Source organism: Neovison vison, chromosome 4 (genome assembly GCF_020171115.1).
Source record: "Neovison vison isolate M4711 chromosome 4, ASM_NN_V1, whole genome shotgun sequence".
Lineage (NCBI taxonomy): Eukaryota > Metazoa > Chordata > Mammalia > Carnivora > Mustelidae > Neogale > Neogale vison.
This window is the reverse complement of record NC_058094.1, coordinates 155,430,802-155,447,543: the sequence shown is the minus strand read 5'-3', so window position 1 is coordinate 155,447,543 and position 16,742 is coordinate 155,430,802. Positions and strand designations below refer to the sequence as shown.

The window sequence follows — 16,742 nt, the reverse complement described above, 5'->3', positions numbered from 1 at the left end:
ATCACTTTAAAGTTCTGTTTAAATTTAGTCTGTTAGTGGATATAGTAGTCATGTACGTTTCATTTGGCAGGCTTTGATCTGGTAAAGTAACTAGCTAAAAAAAGTCACCAAGACAAGAAAGAGTGCATGCCTTGACCTGAACAGAACTTGATCTCTGTTGCACATTCCAACTCAGGGAGTGAATCCTCCAACAAAAATAATATAATACAACACATTTGTATAGTCATGCTTTTATAGGTCAAAGACCTCAAAATACTAATTTTATATGGAAGTAAGTTCTTTTTACAGTTATGAACTTCCGCTTTCCACAAGGCAATGGTCTAAGTTCCCAGGGAGATGTGATTAAGAGGATAAAGACAGGTTTAAGACTCAGTTATACTCTGTCCTGTTTCTCTAATAATTTTACCTTGATTCTATATTTACAAAGATTCTTCTTAAGAGAAGAGACATGAAGATAAACTAATGGGGCCCACATTAAAAAAAAAAAGAAAAAAGAAAAAAGGATCTTCCTTACGTTTCTTTAAGCATTCAGTGATTTATAGTCTTTGTGTTGAGCACTTTCTAGCCTTACATCTGTTTTTTATTCTTAAACTTAAAAGGTATGCAGATTTTTTTAAGATTTTATTTATTTATATGACAGATAGAGATCACAAGTATGCAGACAGGCAGGCAGAGAGAGAGAGAGAGGGAGAAGCAGGCTCCTCGCTGAGCAGAGAGCCCGATGTGGGGCTCTATCCCAGAACCCTGAGATCATGACCTGAGCCGAAGGCAGAGGCTTAACCCACTGAGCCACCAAGGTGCCCCAGGCATGCAGATTTTAAAGAGAAAATACGTTTTTGTAGCATTTCTTTTGTCTTGCCTATGAAACAGTACAAGTTCTGGAAGTTTACTGAACATTATTTCGCATATTTCACTATTGCTGAGGCCAGGGAAGAAATTTTAGAATACTTTCCCCCAGATTATTGAATCTCTGTAGATAAGTAAGCCTAAATTTACTCTTCTATAAGAAGGGATTACAGTAGTGCTAACACCATAGGGTCAATGCATGAACAAAAGGAGAAAATACACCTCCCACAGGGTTGGGCACATTCTAAGTACTTAATAACCATCATGTTGTCTTGGCCCATTTCATATGATTTATGAGTAGATGTGATAGTTTTTGTTACTTCTCCCAGGTACAACAAAAACTTAGAAGAAGCTAAAAGAATTGGGATCAAGAAAGCTATCACGGCCAACATTTCTATTGGTGCTGCTTTCCTGTTGATCTATGCATCATATGCTCTGGCATTCTGGTATGGGACCTCCTTGGTCCTCTCCCATGAATATTCTATTGGACAAGTACTCACTGTAAGTGATGTTATTTTAAGAAATGACTCTCCTGTAAAAATTGCAATGAAGTTGAATGGCGTTGGCTTGAGTGATGTTGGAGAATAGGTATTGCAGAACTATTGAATAAGACAAAGAGCTATATACTACTAGATTAAAAAGTGGAAAGGAAATTACATGTATTGAGTGTCTTTTGGCAGATCCCTTGCACAGTTTGTCTTGCAGCCTTAATAATGTTAATGTCACTAATCTCTAGCATTAACTCTCATTTGTTGAGATGATTTCTTTGTGGCAGGCTCAATGGTAAGCCTTTCATTTTTATTTTTTGATTGACTATTCACAATGACAAATGGCAAAATACACCATTTGTCTGTTTTTCAAATTCTTTTGAATGACAGCTAGTCCATCCTTGGAAAGTTATGGAAATATTATTACTCTTCCTTGGAAGATATTCTATTTGGAGGTTCTCTGCCTTATAGAACTATATAGAAGAACAGAAAGCTTGTCTTTTGAGCTATACTCTTTTATATAAAAATGATGAAAGAGTTAATAAACCAAGCTCAATCTGTATCATGATCTAAGAAAGTACATACTGTTAGAATTCCTTTGTCATAGGCTGAGCACAAGTATATTGTTGGTGACCATATTTTGTTGAGTCCCTTAAAACAGTTCCCTTTTTTAGGAACCAGGTTTGTAATGTGGCTATAATAAATGTGTTGTACAAAATGTGCAAGGTTATCTACTTAAGAATGACTTTTACCAAAAGCCTTCTTCAGGATAGTAATGCTATTGGTGAGCCTAGGTTGGAATAAGAAATGTGTTCTACTTCCTTGTGGTATAGATACGCAGTTTCAATTTTTGTTTTCACTGATCCCAGAACAGCTTCACAAACTGGAAGCATGCAGAATATGAGTAAGGGCTTGGGATTTGAAATCAGGCTGACTTGGCTCACATTCCAGCCACTTATTAACTGTATGACCTGGGGGTAGCCACGTAGACTTTTCAAGTTTCTGCTACTCTTTTGCCAAAAGGAAATGGCAGGAATACTTTGCCATAACTTTGAATGTAGTTGTAAGTTGTAACTGAGAAAATGAATGAAGAATCACTTAGCAAAATTTCTTCTGTATAAATAATGGGTAATTTTCCTGTGTGATTTAGAAAGAAATGAATAGTGATATTATTCTCTGTAACCCTGAAGAAAAACAACTTCATTTGGGCAAAATGAAAAAAAAAAAAACAAAAACATTTATCAGACCTTAGACCTCAGAGAGTACACAGTCTGGTAGAAGGAAAGAAGACAACCTAATCAAGATATAATGCCCTAGATGTGTGCTTTCTCATTTACGAAATATTTTCACATGTACCATTTCACTCTAAGGTTTCCAAGTCAGGAAAACAGATGGAGTCCTGCCTAGTTTGGCAAATGAAGAAATCAAAGCCTGGAAACACTAGGAGAATTCCCTGAAGACATATAGCCAGTTAGGGCTTATCCAGAATTTGGACCTTGGTCTCCTAACACTCATTTTGATGTTTGTTTGTTTTATGCCCTGCTGATGATCTAAACCCAAATAACTAGCCATTAAATAAATATATATTCTATTATATTCTTGTTCCACGGAACTTGTTCCATTGCTTCACTGAGCAAGAAAGACTAATCCTGTATTGTGAATCAAAAAGATTTAAACTTTTAAAATGTTTTTAACACCCAGGACTCTCTAAGTCGGCTTGCCACTTTAAAAGTGAATTAGCAAATGATAATAATAATAATAATAATAATAATAAAAAATTAACTATGCTAGAAGAAAGATGTATGCACAAAATTGTAATAAATGCTAAGTAACTTGACGATTTTCCTTCACATCCCTCAGGTCTTCTTTTCTGTGTTAATCGGGGCTTTTAGTATTGGACAGGCATCTCCAAGCATTGAAGCATTTGCAAACGCAAGAGGAGCCGCTTATGAAATCTTTAAGATAATTGACAATGTAAGTCCGGGCTAGACATTTATCCATGCCAAAGTTTCCCTAATTAAAAGTCAGTTTCTTTATTGCTTTATCCCACTCTTCACAAATGTCACTAAAGATAGCCGGTGTAACCTAGTCATCTTCTGAAACTGTGTTCTGTTTAGAAGCCAAGCATTGACAGCTATTCGAAGAATGGACATAAACCAGATAATATTAAGGGAAATTTGGAATTCAAAAATGTTCACTTCAGTTACCCATCTCGAAAGGAAGTTAAGGTATGGTGATACCTGATTCATCAGTGATTCAACCATGGATTAGAGGAAGGGTTTCTGATACTTTATTTTAGTGATTTTTTTTTTTAAATGTATACGTGCCCCTAGTTTTGACTTGAACTGTCAGTTCACAGTCCCGGGATCTGTGCATTGCCCTTATGTTTATTTCTCATTTGTCCTGTTAGATCTTTTTTTTTTAATTTATTTTTATTATTATTTTTTAAAGATTTTATTCATTTATTTGACAGACAGACATCACAAGTAGGCAGAGAGGCAGGCAGAGAGAGAGAGCGAGAGAGAGAGAGAGAGAGGAAGGGAAGCAGGCTCCCCGCTGAGCACGGAGCCTGATGCAGGGCTCATTCCCAGGACCCTGAGATCATGACCTGAGCCAAAGGCAGAGGCTTTAACCCACTGACCCACCCAGGCGCCCCTATTTTTATTATTTTTAAATACATCTCCTTTTTTATTTTTTTTTATTTTTAATTTATTTTTTCTCACCATAGCACATACCCTCCCCTCTGTCCCATCACCTGGCCACGGCATCCCTCTCACACCCCTCCCCTCCAGCAACCCTCAGTTTGTTCCTGGGATGAAGAGTCTATTATGGTCTGTCTCCCTCTCTGATTTCATCTTGTTTCATTTTTCCCTCCCCTCCCCTATGATCCCCTGTCCTGTTAGATCTTGAAGGGCCTTAACCTGACGGTGGAGAGCGGGCAGACAGTGGCGCTGGTCGGGAACAGCGGCTGCGGGAAAAGCACAACGGTGCAGCTAATGCAAAGGCTCTACGACCCCACAGACGGCACGGTGAGGCGGCTCATGCCGAAAGGGATGGTTCGGCGACCAGCAGTTACCCCGGGGACATCTCATGTTCCAAATCGGCAATGCATGGAACTCACGCTTACTTTTTATTTCAGGTCTGTATTGATGGACAGGACATTAGGGCCATCAATGTAAGGTACCTTCGGGAAATTATTGGTGTGGTGAGTCAGGAACCTGTGCTGTTTGCCACCACAATAGCTGAAAACATTCGCTATGGCCGCGAGAATGTCACCATGGAAGAGATTGAGAAAGCTGTTAAGGAAGCCAACGCCTATGACTTTATCATGAAACTACCCAATGTAAGTCCTTCTCGATCTCTGCCATGCTGGAGGTTCAAAGATTGGAATGCCAGCCTAATGCAGAAGAAGTTAGGCATCCACTATGCATTAAAGGAAACTTCTAAGAAGAGAAATCACGATGACTTCAGATTTTAAAGCTTGATCTAGCACCATCAATTCCTAGTAGGCATATTGATAAAAATTGGGGTTGGTTATTGCTGAGTTTTAAGGAACTGGATCATATTGCCTATGGGTTGTTTATGGGATTACTTCCCATTTAAAATGTAGCTGACATAGCTTGTTGTTTTGCTAACTTCCCCCCCCCACGCACAGTTTATTTTCTGTGTTGTAGAAATTTGACACTCTGGTTGGAGAGAGAGGGGCCCAGCTGAGTGGTGGACAGAAGCAGAGGATCGCTATCGCTCGGGCCCTGGTTCGAAACCCCAAGATCCTCCTGCTGGACGAGGCCACATCAGCCCTGGACACTGAAAGCGAAGCAGTGGTTCAGGTGGCCCTGGATAAGGTCTGTGAGCCTTAATTCAAACCAACCTACTTTGTAAGCATAGGGGCATCCCTCTGTTAATTCTTCTTGAAAATTATTTTTTTTAAAGATGTTATTTATTGATTTGACAGAGAGATCACAAGTAGGCAGAGAAGCAGGCAGAGAAAGAGGAGGAAGCAGGCTCCCCACTGAGCAGAGAGCCCATTGCGGGGCTCGATCTCAGGACCCTGAGATCATGACCTGAACCAAAGGCAGAGGCTTAACCCACTGAGCCATCCAGGCGCCCCTTGAAAATTATTTTTTTTAAAAAGGACATTTCTGATGGCTCCTAACATGATCCTGTCAAGTTTCAAAATCACATCTCCAGTCCTCTTTGGATCTGTTCATTTCATTTCTATTTATTTCTCTATTTTTTTTAAAGTAGAAATGAATAAACTTTCACTGAGAGAAACTTGCAAAATTTTAAAATTAAACAACAAGGTAGAGAGATTCAAATGAAAATTGGTCTTCGTTGTGATCTTGAAAACTTGGCTGTGGAGATAACCTCATTATTTAGGTTTTCTATTTTTGCTGTTGTCAATAAGAGGAAAATATAATGAAGGTTCACGTTTAATTTTCAAGATGTTAAATACCCATTGAAGATACCATGGGAAATGACCAAAATCTCTTGTCCTTGGGAAAGGGGAAGAGAATTGATGTTGGAAACTTATGTGGGCCATGAAATGTCCTTGTCTGTCAACAGAGTCTGACTTTCCTGCAGTCCTTGATTTCACATGTCTCATTCCCCACATCAGATTTGAGAGCTTACACTGTGCTGGGCACTGTTTGCTTGGTCTCTGACATGTATTGGTAATAATTAGCCTAGCTCTGAGAGGACAAGGAATATGAAAATCTCTAAAGTTTTTATTTAAATTCCAGTTTGTAACATACAGTATAATATTAGTGTCAGGTGTACAATACAGTGGTTGAACACTTTTTTTTGAGTATTGAGTTTTGTAAGTTCTTAATATATTTTGGACACTAACTCTTTAACAGATATGTCGTTTGCAAATATCTTCTCTCATTCAGTAGGTTTCCTTTTAGTTTTGTTGATTATTTCCTTCACTGTACAAAAGTTTTTATTTTGATGAAGTCCCAGTAGTTTATTTTTGCTTTTGTTTCCCTTGCCTGAGGAGAAATACCTACAAAGAAATTGCTACAGCTGATATTAGAGGTTTACTACCTGTGTTTTCCTCTAGGATTTTTTATGGTTTCAGGTCTCACATTTAGGTCTTTAATCCATTTTGAATTTATTTTTGTGTATGCTGCAAGAAAGTGGTCAAGTTTGATTCTTTTGCATGTTGCTATCCAGTTTTCCCAACACCATTTATTGGAGACTTTTTCCCAGGGGATGTTCTTTTCTGCTTTACCAAGACCAGCTGACCATATAGTTGTGGATTTCTTTAGTTCTTTCTTTCCTTCTCTTTTTTTCAGCTAATGCCTTTTTAGTCATTGCATTATTTAACTGCCTTTAAATAGGTTGTGTTTTTTTTAATAGACATATAATGTATTATTTGCTTCAGGGGTACAGGTCTGTGAATTTTATTTCTTTTTGTTATCTGATTGCTGAGGCTAGGACTTCCAGTAAGTACTATCTTGAACAACAGTAGTGAGAGTGGACATCCCTGTTGTGTTCCTGACCTTAGAGGAAAAGCTCTGTTTTTCCCCATTGAGGATGATATTAACTGTGGGTCTTTCACAGATGGCCTTTGTGGTGTTGAGGTATGTTCCCTCTAAACCTACTTTGTTCATGGTTTTTATCATCAATGAATGTTGTCCTTTGTCTGAAGCTTTATTCTGTGTCTATTGAAATGAAACGAAATGGTTCTTATCTTTTCTTTTGTTAATGTGGTGTATCATGTTGATTGATTTGAGAATATTGAGCAACACTTGCAACCCAGGAATAAATCTCCAGTAATTTTGGTGAATGACCTTTTTAATATATTGCTGGATTTTGTTTGCTAGTATTTTATTGAGAAGTTTTGCATCTGTGCTCATCATATTGGTCTGTAGTTCTCTTTTTTAGTGGAGTTTCTATCTGGTTCCAGAATCAGGTTAATGCTGGCCTCATAGAATGAATTTGGAAGTTTTACCTCCTTTTCTATTTTTTGGAATAGTTTGAGAAGAATTGGTATTAATTTCTTTTTAAATGTTTGGTATAAGTTCCTCTGAAGCCATCTGGCCCTAGATTTTGCTTTTTGAGGTGTTTCAATTACTGGTTTTATTTCTTTGCTGTTATGGGTCTGTTCAAGTTTTCAACTTCTTTCAGTTTTGGTAGTTTTTATGTTTCTAGGAATTTATCTATTTCTTCCAAGTTGTCCAGTTTGCTGGTGTATAGATTTTCATCATATTCACTTATAATTGTTTGTATTTCTGTGATACTTTTTTTCTTGTTTTTTTTTTTTTTTCCTGTCAGTGATTTTATATATTTGGGTCTTTGCTATTTTTTTAAATAAGTTTTGCTAGTGGTTTATCAGTTTTATTAGTTTTTTCAAAGAACCAGCTCCTGGTTTCACTGACCTATTCTATTGTTTTTTTGGTTTTTGGTTTGTTTATTTATTTATTTATTTTTTAGTTTCTATATCATTTATTTCAACTCTAGTCTTTGTTATTTCCTTCTTTCTGCTGGCTCTGGGCTTCATTTGTTGTTCTTTTTCTAGTCTCTTTAGGTATAATGTTAGGTTGTTTATTGAGATTTTTTTTTTTTGCTTCTTGACATAGACCTGTATTGCTATATAGTTCCCTCTTAAGACTGCTTTTGCTGTATCCCAAAGGTATTGGACTGTTTTTTCATTTTCATTTGTTTCCATGAATTTTTTTTTATTTCTTCTTTGATTTCCTGGTTGACTCATTCATTCTCTAGTAGCATGTTGTTTAACCTCCATGTATTTGTGGTCTTTCCAAATTTTTTCTGTGGTTGATTACTAGTTTCATTATGCATGGCCAGAAAAGGTGTATGGTATGATTTCCTCTTTTTGTATTTGTTGAGTCCTGTTGTGTTGCCTAATATGTGATCTGTTTGGGAAAATATCCCATGTGCACTTGAAAAGAATATATATTCTGCTATGTTAGGATGGAATGTTCTGAATATATCTGTTAAGTCCATCTGGTCCAGTGTGTCATTCGAAGCCACTGTTTCCTTGTTGACTTTCTGCTTGCGTGATCTGTCCATTGATGTGAGTGGGATGTTAAAGTTCCCCCACTATTATTGTATTATCAATTAGTCTTTTTATATTACTACATATATATGTTATATATATATATATATATATATATATATATTGTGTGTGTGTGTGCTGCCTTGTTGAGTACATAGATATTTATAGTTGTTATATTGTTATATCTTTTTGTTGGAATGTCTATGATTATAGAATGCCCTTCGTTGTCTCCTTTTTTTTTTTTTAAAGTCTAGTTTATCCAATATAAGTATTTACTTTGGCTTTCTTTTGACATCCATTTGCATAATAAATGTTTCTCCATCCCTTCACTTTCTATCTGTAAGTATCTTTGGGTCTAAAATGAGTCTTTTGTAGGCAGTATAAAGATGGGTCTTGTATTTTTATCCATTCTGATACCCTATGTCTTTTGATTATATTCAAAGTAATTATGGATAGGTTTGTGTTTGTTTTCATTTTATTACTTGCTTTGTCATTATTTGTAGAGATTTTCTCTGACCCTTTCTTATCTTTGTCAATTTTGGTCTCTCTACACTCAGAGTCCCCTTTAATATTTCTTGCAGGGCTCATTTTAGTGATCACAAACTCCTCTAGTTTTTGTTTGGCATATTTCTTGACACTCCTTCTATTCTGAATGGTAGCCTTGCTGGATAGGGTATTTTTGGTTGCAGATTTTTCCTATCGAGAACCTAGAATATTATAATGCCACTCCCTTCTGGCTTGCCAAGTTTTTGTTAAGAGAGCTCCAGGTAATTTTATGGATTTTCCCTTGTAAGTTAAGGATTTCTTTTGTCTTGCCACCTTTAAGATTTTTTTTAATCACTATATTTCACAAATTTATTTACAATATGTCTTTGCATTGGCCTGCTTTTGTTGATTTTGATGGGAGTTCTCTGTTCCTTCTGGATCTGGACATTTGTCTCATTCCCAGATTAGGGAAGCTTTCTGCTTTGGTTTCTTGAAATAAATTTTCTGCCCTCTTTTCTCTCTCTCCTTCTTCTAGGACACCTGTAATATGTATGTTATTATGATTGATGGAGTCACCGAGTTCCCTCGGTCTATTCTCATGTTCCATAATTTTTCTTTCTCTTTTTTGTTCAGCTCCATTATTTTCCATTATTTTGTCTTTTAGGTCACTAATTTGTTCTTCTGCTTCTCCCAGTCTGCTGTTCATTGCATCATACCTGTTTCCAAACTTGTTTATTGCATTCTTCATCTCTAATTCTTTTTTAACTCTCTTATCTCTCTGGTAAGGGTCTCCCCAATGTCTTCTATTCTTTTCTCAAGCCCAGTGAATATTCTTATGATTGTTGCTTTAAATTATCCATCAGGAATGTTACTTATCTCTGTTTTGCTTAGTTCTTAGGGCATGGCTTTGACTTGTTCTCTCATTTCAGATAAATTCCTCCATCTTGACATTTTTTCTAAGTCTCTGCCTTCTTTTATGTGCTATTTATGTTGCCTGCTTCCAGAAGATAATGGCTTTATGAAGAAGAGGTCATGTAGTATCCAGGGCCTGGTGCTTCAGGGAGTGTCAATGATGTGTGCTATGTGCACTCCGCTGTTGTGTTTTGGTTGCTCTGTCCTTTTTTTTTTTAGTATATGTGCTGCCGAAGCGAGCACGGTTGCGCTGTCCTTAAGGCCAGTCATTTGCAGAGGCTCTCCTTGCCTGCTGTAGGTAGTGTTTGGTCCCTGGCCTGAATGTGGTGAGTTTTAGCTAGGGGTGCTCTTGTCTGCTAGTGAAATGAGACCTGACACCAACTCTACGAGAACTGAGGCCTGGTAGAACTCACTGGTCAGGAGATAGGGAGTGGGCAGGGTTTTGTGCTGGTCTTCTGGAGGAGGGGCTTACCTTGCTACCTCTGAGGCCAGTGTGACTTAGAAGGCAGTCCCTCCAGAGCACAATAGGGTGGGACCTGGTTTAAGCAAATTATGCAGCCATTGTCTGAGCTGAGCTGCTTTCCTCAGGTGACTGGCGCTGTGTTTATGCTGAGGGGTGGGGGAAAGGAAATGGTGCCAGTCAGCTCCTTTGTTCCCAAAGAGGTGTCTCCTCAAACAGTGTCTCTCAGGGATATGCTTTGCAAAGAGTGAATAATATCCCCCAGTGTACCACACCCATTTTTTAGGTCACAGTTTCCATGCTATCCACTCCCAGGTTATTTGTCTGCCTTCTTTCCAGGACCAGCGTGGTGCCCCCAAGCTTTATCCCAGCCAACCTACTGACCTTTAAACCCTGATGGTTGCAAGAACTAAAATCCAGCCCATCTTTGGGGAAATATTCTGCATATGAGTTCCCTGTGTGTTTCTCTCTCTGTGTCTTTCTCCCTCTCTCACACATGCCCTTCTCCACCACCACTGCAGCACTGTTTCTCCCTAAACCATATCTCCTAACTTCCTGTCTTCTTAGTGAGGCCTCCTCTCTCTCCTTAGTTGTGGAGTTTGTTCTTTAAGTCTTCAGGTGGATTTCTCAGGTATCTAGGATGATATGATAGTTCCTAGTTGTGTTTGTGGGAGGAGATGGACCTAGGGTCCTCCTACTTTACCATCTTCCTCTCCAGAATATGAAGACCTTTTAACCCAGAAGTGCCCTGAGTAGAAGTGTCACAGTAGAATTCAAAGATGAACTCATATTTGTTCCAGCTTTCCCCTTCCCTAATAACAAAATGACACTGGATGTTTCTTTAAATATCCTGCCAATGTGTTTAATAGATTGTTGAGGAAGGGAAAAGCAAGTTACTAAAAACTGAGTGAACCAAAATAGAGGCAGATGGGATTGTGGCTGTGATTTCTCCCTTCACTTTGCTTATCTGTAACTTTACCTCTATGTTTCCTTATTATTCTACAGTGGAAATATGTATTAAATTATAAATAAAAATGATTTTAAAGGTTGTACTAAAGATACTTCTTTAGGAGCACCTGGGTGGTTCAGTTGGTTGAGCATCTGACTCTTGATTTCAGCTCAGGTCATAATCCCAGGGTCCTGGGACCGAGCCCTACATCGGGCTCTCTGCTCAACAGGGAGCCTGCTTCCCTTCCTCTCTCTCTCTGCCTGTCTCTCTGCCTTCTTGAGATCTCTCTCTCTGTCAAATAAATAAATAAAATCTTAAAAAAAAAAGAAAAACCTCAAGATTCCCTCTCTCTCCCTCTACCCTCCCCACCACCCCAAAATACATTAACTCTTAAAAAATATTTTTCCTTTAGAATATAAATTTTGGGGGGAGAATTCTAAATGCCTCCCTTTTCTTAAAAACATCCAAAGAATTGATTCATTATCTTCTCTAACTTCTAGTTGCTACCACCTAATGTTTCTACATGTATTGTTTTCTTCTTGTCAGAGTTTTCCACTTCTCTTCTTTATTTTGATCCTAATAACCTCGTATTGTTAGTTTGAGGATTTTATTGCTAGTTCCTGGAGAGAGATACAAAGTCAAAAAGTCAAAGCCTTGAGGAAAGTTGCAGAGGTGAAAGAAATCTCAGAATGTTCTGTTTCCATATTAAACCCTTTTGACCTCTTCCATATTAAACAAAAATGACACCGAGCACTTAAAAACATTTGCATAGCTCTTCAATTTTTTCCATAATGCATCTACCTAGGAATAAGTAACATTATAATAACTAATATTGTATACATATCACAATGCTTTGTGTACATTATATTATTTGGTCATCACAACTACTTGAAGAAATCAGTATTAATATTATCTCCATTTTATATAAGCCTCACACAGGTTAAAAGATTTGGATAAAATTGTGGAATTCATAAATGGCAGAGCTAAGATTAGAGGTCAGATCAGTTTGGCACTGAAGACTGGACTTTGCTGCCTCACACTGATTGTCCATCTTAATCATCCAGAGGTTCTGTGAAATGGGACACCAGGAGTCCCCAGACTGATGGTGTCTAGTCTGTACCCAGACCACACATTAGCTTGGGTCTGCTCTGATTGGCCAGTGCCTGGATTATACCTTTTTTTATTTTGGATAAGCCCCTGATTATTATTATAAACTCAGGCTGATAGAGGTTGAGTAAAATTCTTAGAAGTTTATCTAGTATTAATATGTGACTATCACATTTGTGCTCATTTATTACAATATTATTAAACATTATATTATTAATTATTAATATAATTATATAACTATATAATTATAATAATCATATAATATATGGTTATAATATTAATAAATTAATATCATTTAATATTATTAAAATTATATTATAATTTTATTATAATAAAACATCATTTTAAACCATGATCTGTTGACTAAACATTTACTGAAGCCAGAGATGACCTTATATAGCTTAGATGGTTTTACAATATCCAAGGCATTGGCATTCAGTAAATATAAATTGAATGAATTTTTGTCTGTAATTGTCCATGTATTCAAAAACCTAATTTTTCTCTCTTTAGGCCAGAAAAGGCCGGACCACCATTGTGATAGCTCATCGTTTGTCTACAGTTCGTAATGCTGATGTCATCGCTGGCTTTGATGATGGAGTCATTGTGGAGAAAGGAAATCATGATGAACTCATGAAAGAGAAAGGCATTTACTTCAAACTCGTCACAATGCAGGTATATAGTCCAAGTCTAGAGTTTTCCTGAAATATCTCAAGTACAAACTGATTTGTTGTGTGTAGTACTATAAATAAATGTTACTTTACTTGATTATCTTGGTAGGTGAGAAAAATACTTAGGGAATTCAGACCAGATTTTTCTTCCCATTGAAAGGGAGGGGAAATAAAGAAGGATAATTGGAGAAAATTAAAAGTTTAAAAAGGTTTAAAGGTCATCTATCCACTGTAGTAGCCACTGGCTTCATGTGGCTATTGAATACTTCAGTGACAATTATTCTGAATTGAAGTGTTTTAAATAGAAAATGCATCCCAGATTTTAAAGATGTGGTACAAAAGAAGAATGCAAAATATCTCAGTAAGTTTTTACAGTGATTATATGTTGAAATGCTAATATCTTGGATACAGTAGGTTAAATAAAATGCAGAGTAAAAATGGATTTTTCTCTCGCATTTTTTAATGTAGCTACTGAGAAAATTTTAAATGATAAATGTGAGTCACAGAATGGCAGGCTCCATATTTCTGTTGATAGCGGTGGCCCAAAGCAAATATTACTGAGCCCCAAAACACCCAGAAAAAGGAGATGACAAAGTACTATACAAGGAAGGGATGTCATGTTCTTTCAGCATATTCAGTGGCAAATTCCCCTTCAGCGGGTTTAATTTTCAAATGTACCACCCATTTACACACAACCCCACGCCCCCAGCAGCAGTTTAACTTTGTCCTTTCCTACAATGATGTTAATTACCACTTTCCTTGATAGTTGATCTTTGGCGAGTAATTTTTATTTGTTTTTTGAGCCTAACCTTTTTGTGCTTATTTCTTATTTATTTTAGACAAGAGGAAATGAAATTGAATTAGAAAACGCAATTAGTGAATCCAAAAGTGAAATTGATGCCTTTGAAATGCCTCCAAAAGACTCAGGATCCAGTTTAATAAGGAGAAGATCAACTCTCAAGAGTATACATGCCTCACAAGGCCAGGACAGAAAGCTGGGGACAGAAGAGGACTTGGTACGGAGAGGATGTAGAGTTAGTTATGTCTTCAGTCCTCCCTCTGGGCTAGCACTGGGGTGGCAGGAGTGGGAATAAAAAAGAGTTCTCCAGAATCCTCCTGTCCTATTCCCAAAATGTTCCACAAACCAAAATCTTTAACATTTTAGACTTCAGGTTATAATTCATGAATGAAAATTTATAAGACAAGAATTTTAGAATTAGAACTTAAAATGCAAAGATTTTTTAAAAAAGATTTTATTTATTTACTTGACAGACAGAGATCACAAGTAGGCAGAGAAGCAGGCAGAGAGAGAGAAAGGAGGAAGCAGGCTCGATCCCAGGACCCTGGGATCATGACCTGAGCAGAAGGCAGAGGCTTTAACCTACTGAGCTACCCAGGCACCCAAGATTTTTTTTTTTAAGATTTATTTATTTCTTAATGCCGGCACTCATGCACGAGGAAGGGGTGGACCGGAGGGAGGAGGACTGAGAGAGATGGAGAAGCAGACTCCCTGCTGAGTGCAGAGCTGGACACAGGGCTTGATCTCAAGACCCTGAGATCATGACCTGAGCCCAAATCAAGAGTTGGATGCTTAACCATCTGAGCCATTCAGGGGCCTCTGTGATATAAAGAGATTCTAATGGGTCTTCAAATGTGGACACTTCTCTTCTTTTATCTGTACTTGTAAATACTCCAGATATCAGGTCAGTATTAAATGTTCGTGGAAATATCATTTATTTCTTAAACTATAAAAGAGCAATATAATAGAATCTGTCAGTACTTTTTAAAAAGTTAAATAACGATCAACTCATAAACAGGAATAAGATACCTTCCTTTAAAAATTTTAGTACAGGGGCACATGGGTGACTCCGTCGGTTAAGCATCAGCTGGCATGAAGCCCGGCATCTAGCTTTCTGCTCAGCAAGGCAGTCTGCTTCACGCTCTCCCTCTCCCCCTGCCCATTTTCTCTCTCTCAATCGCTCTCTCTCTCAAATAAATAAAATCTTTTTAAAATTGTTTGGTACCTATCGAAGGACTGTGTCTCATTAAACTGATAAAAAGTATCAATTCTTTTTATAACTAGCTTGTTGTATTATTTTGCTTTCCAGAATGAAAATGTACCTCCAGTTTCCTTCTGGAGGATTCTGAAGCTGAATATAACTGAATGGCCTTATTTTGTGGTTGGTATATTTTGTGCTATCATAAATGGAGGCCTGCAACCAGCCTTTTCAGTAATATTTTCAAGGATTATAGGGGTAAGTGTTTATGTTCATTTTCTGGGTTTATGTGTGAGTCCTGAGTAAAGAATGAGCTGTTTCTATTTGTAGCTGCATGCATAAGCCACAAAAAGTCCTGTACCTTCTTATGAAACTTAGCAACTTGAGGATGTAAGTCTGCTTTGGGATAGGAAGGCTAATTTTTCAAGCCTGCCTTTGTCCCTGCAGTCAGTTGCTCTCTTAGGGCCCAGGTTCCTGAAGTAGTCTGTGATATGAACCTGACCTGAGTGTCTCACCTGCCATCCATGGGCTCTGAGTAAACGTCATGAAAAGTCCTATCCCTGGTGCACAGAGAGAGTTCAAGGTGTGTTTGTCAGACTGACCGGAGACAGAGCTGTGGTATGACGTACGCACTCGTCAGGGCGTGAGCAGGCCTGGCATGCTGCCTCTGGAAGACGCCCATCCCACTTGTTCCGATGAAAACAAAAAGGAATGGATTCCGAAAGATGGATGTATGTTGGTTGTATCTGCTTCTCTCTCTTTTTTTTTTAAAGATTTTTATTTATTTATTTGATAGAGATCACAAGTAGGCAGAGAGGCAGGCAGAGAGAGAGAGGGGGGAAACAGGCTCCCCGCTGAGCAGAGAGCCCGATGTGGGGCTCGATCCCAGGACCCTGAGATCATGACCTGAGCCGAAGGCAGAGGCCTAAACCACTGAGCCCCCCAGGCGCCCCGGTTGTATCTGCTTTTAATGATGACGTTTTTTAACAATAATGCCACCGCCCAGGCAGGAATGCTCTCTGTTTTGTGGTAGATGTTCAGATAGCAAATTGAGGATACCCTTGCCATAACGGCTAAAAACGTTACAGAGAAGGGAGTTGCTCCCTGCATGGAAGAGGCCAAACATGAACTTCTGATGTACCAAAAAATACACAAATGTGCAGGTCTCCCCGTGCCTGGCTAACTGACTTCTCTTTGGTATTTGTATGTTCCATGTAGTCATTCAAGAAATATTTTTGCAGTGACGGCTCTGTGCCACATACTGTTCCAGGTGTTTAAAAAAAAAAAAATGCCAAAAGGGAGATAAAGTGTTTGATAGCATGGAGCATATGTTCTAGGACAGGGGTTAGTAGACTTTTTCTATAAAGGGTAAGGGAGTAAACAATTTAGATTTTGGGCACCATATGGTCTCCATTGCAAATATTTAGCTCTACTGTTGGAGTGTAGAAGCACCCATAGTCCAGAAACAAATGAACATGGCACTTTTCCATGGAAGCTTTACAGAAACATTTGGCTGGTGGTCCCCAGGGAACTGATTCCTGGTCTAGCATTTATGGTATAGGCAGGGAGATAGACAGTGGCATTATCAGAAAAAAAAAAAAAAAAGGAAGTGGACTCATTAGGAATGGGTTTGGCTGTGTGTAACAAAAACTGAACCTAAGGATTTTATATCTTCATATATATATATATATATATCATATATATATTTATATCTTTATGTCTTCATTCCTCATGTCACGGTAAGTCTGGAAGCAAGTGACCCAGGGCTAACACACAGACTCCCAGATATTGGTTAGGCAACCAGTCAT

General features: G+C 38.0%; 1 protein-coding gene across 3 annotated transcripts in view; it reads left to right on the top strand.

Moving 5' to 3' along the window:
* ABCB1 (ATP binding cassette subfamily B member 1) overlaps positions 1–16,742 on the top strand; it is a 106,174-nt gene that overhangs the window by 49,778 nt on the left and 39,654 nt on the right. For all 3 annotated transcript variants that reach the window (XM_044245944.1, XM_044245945.1, XM_044245946.1), the window contains 9 exons: positions 1,176–1,347; positions 3,195–3,308; positions 3,452–3,562; positions 4,238–4,363; positions 4,474–4,677; positions 5,009–5,179; positions 12,780–12,941; positions 13,777–13,953; positions 15,046–15,192. In XM_044245944.1, coding sequence (XP_044101879.1) covers positions 1,176–1,347; positions 3,195–3,308; positions 3,452–3,562; positions 4,238–4,363; positions 4,474–4,677; positions 5,009–5,179; positions 12,780–12,941; positions 13,777–13,953; positions 15,046–15,192 — 1,384 coding nt within the window. The remainder of the gene's footprint in view (positions 1–1,175; positions 1,348–3,194; positions 3,309–3,451; positions 3,563–4,237; positions 4,364–4,473; positions 4,678–5,008; positions 5,180–12,779; positions 12,942–13,776; positions 13,954–15,045; positions 15,193–16,742) is intronic.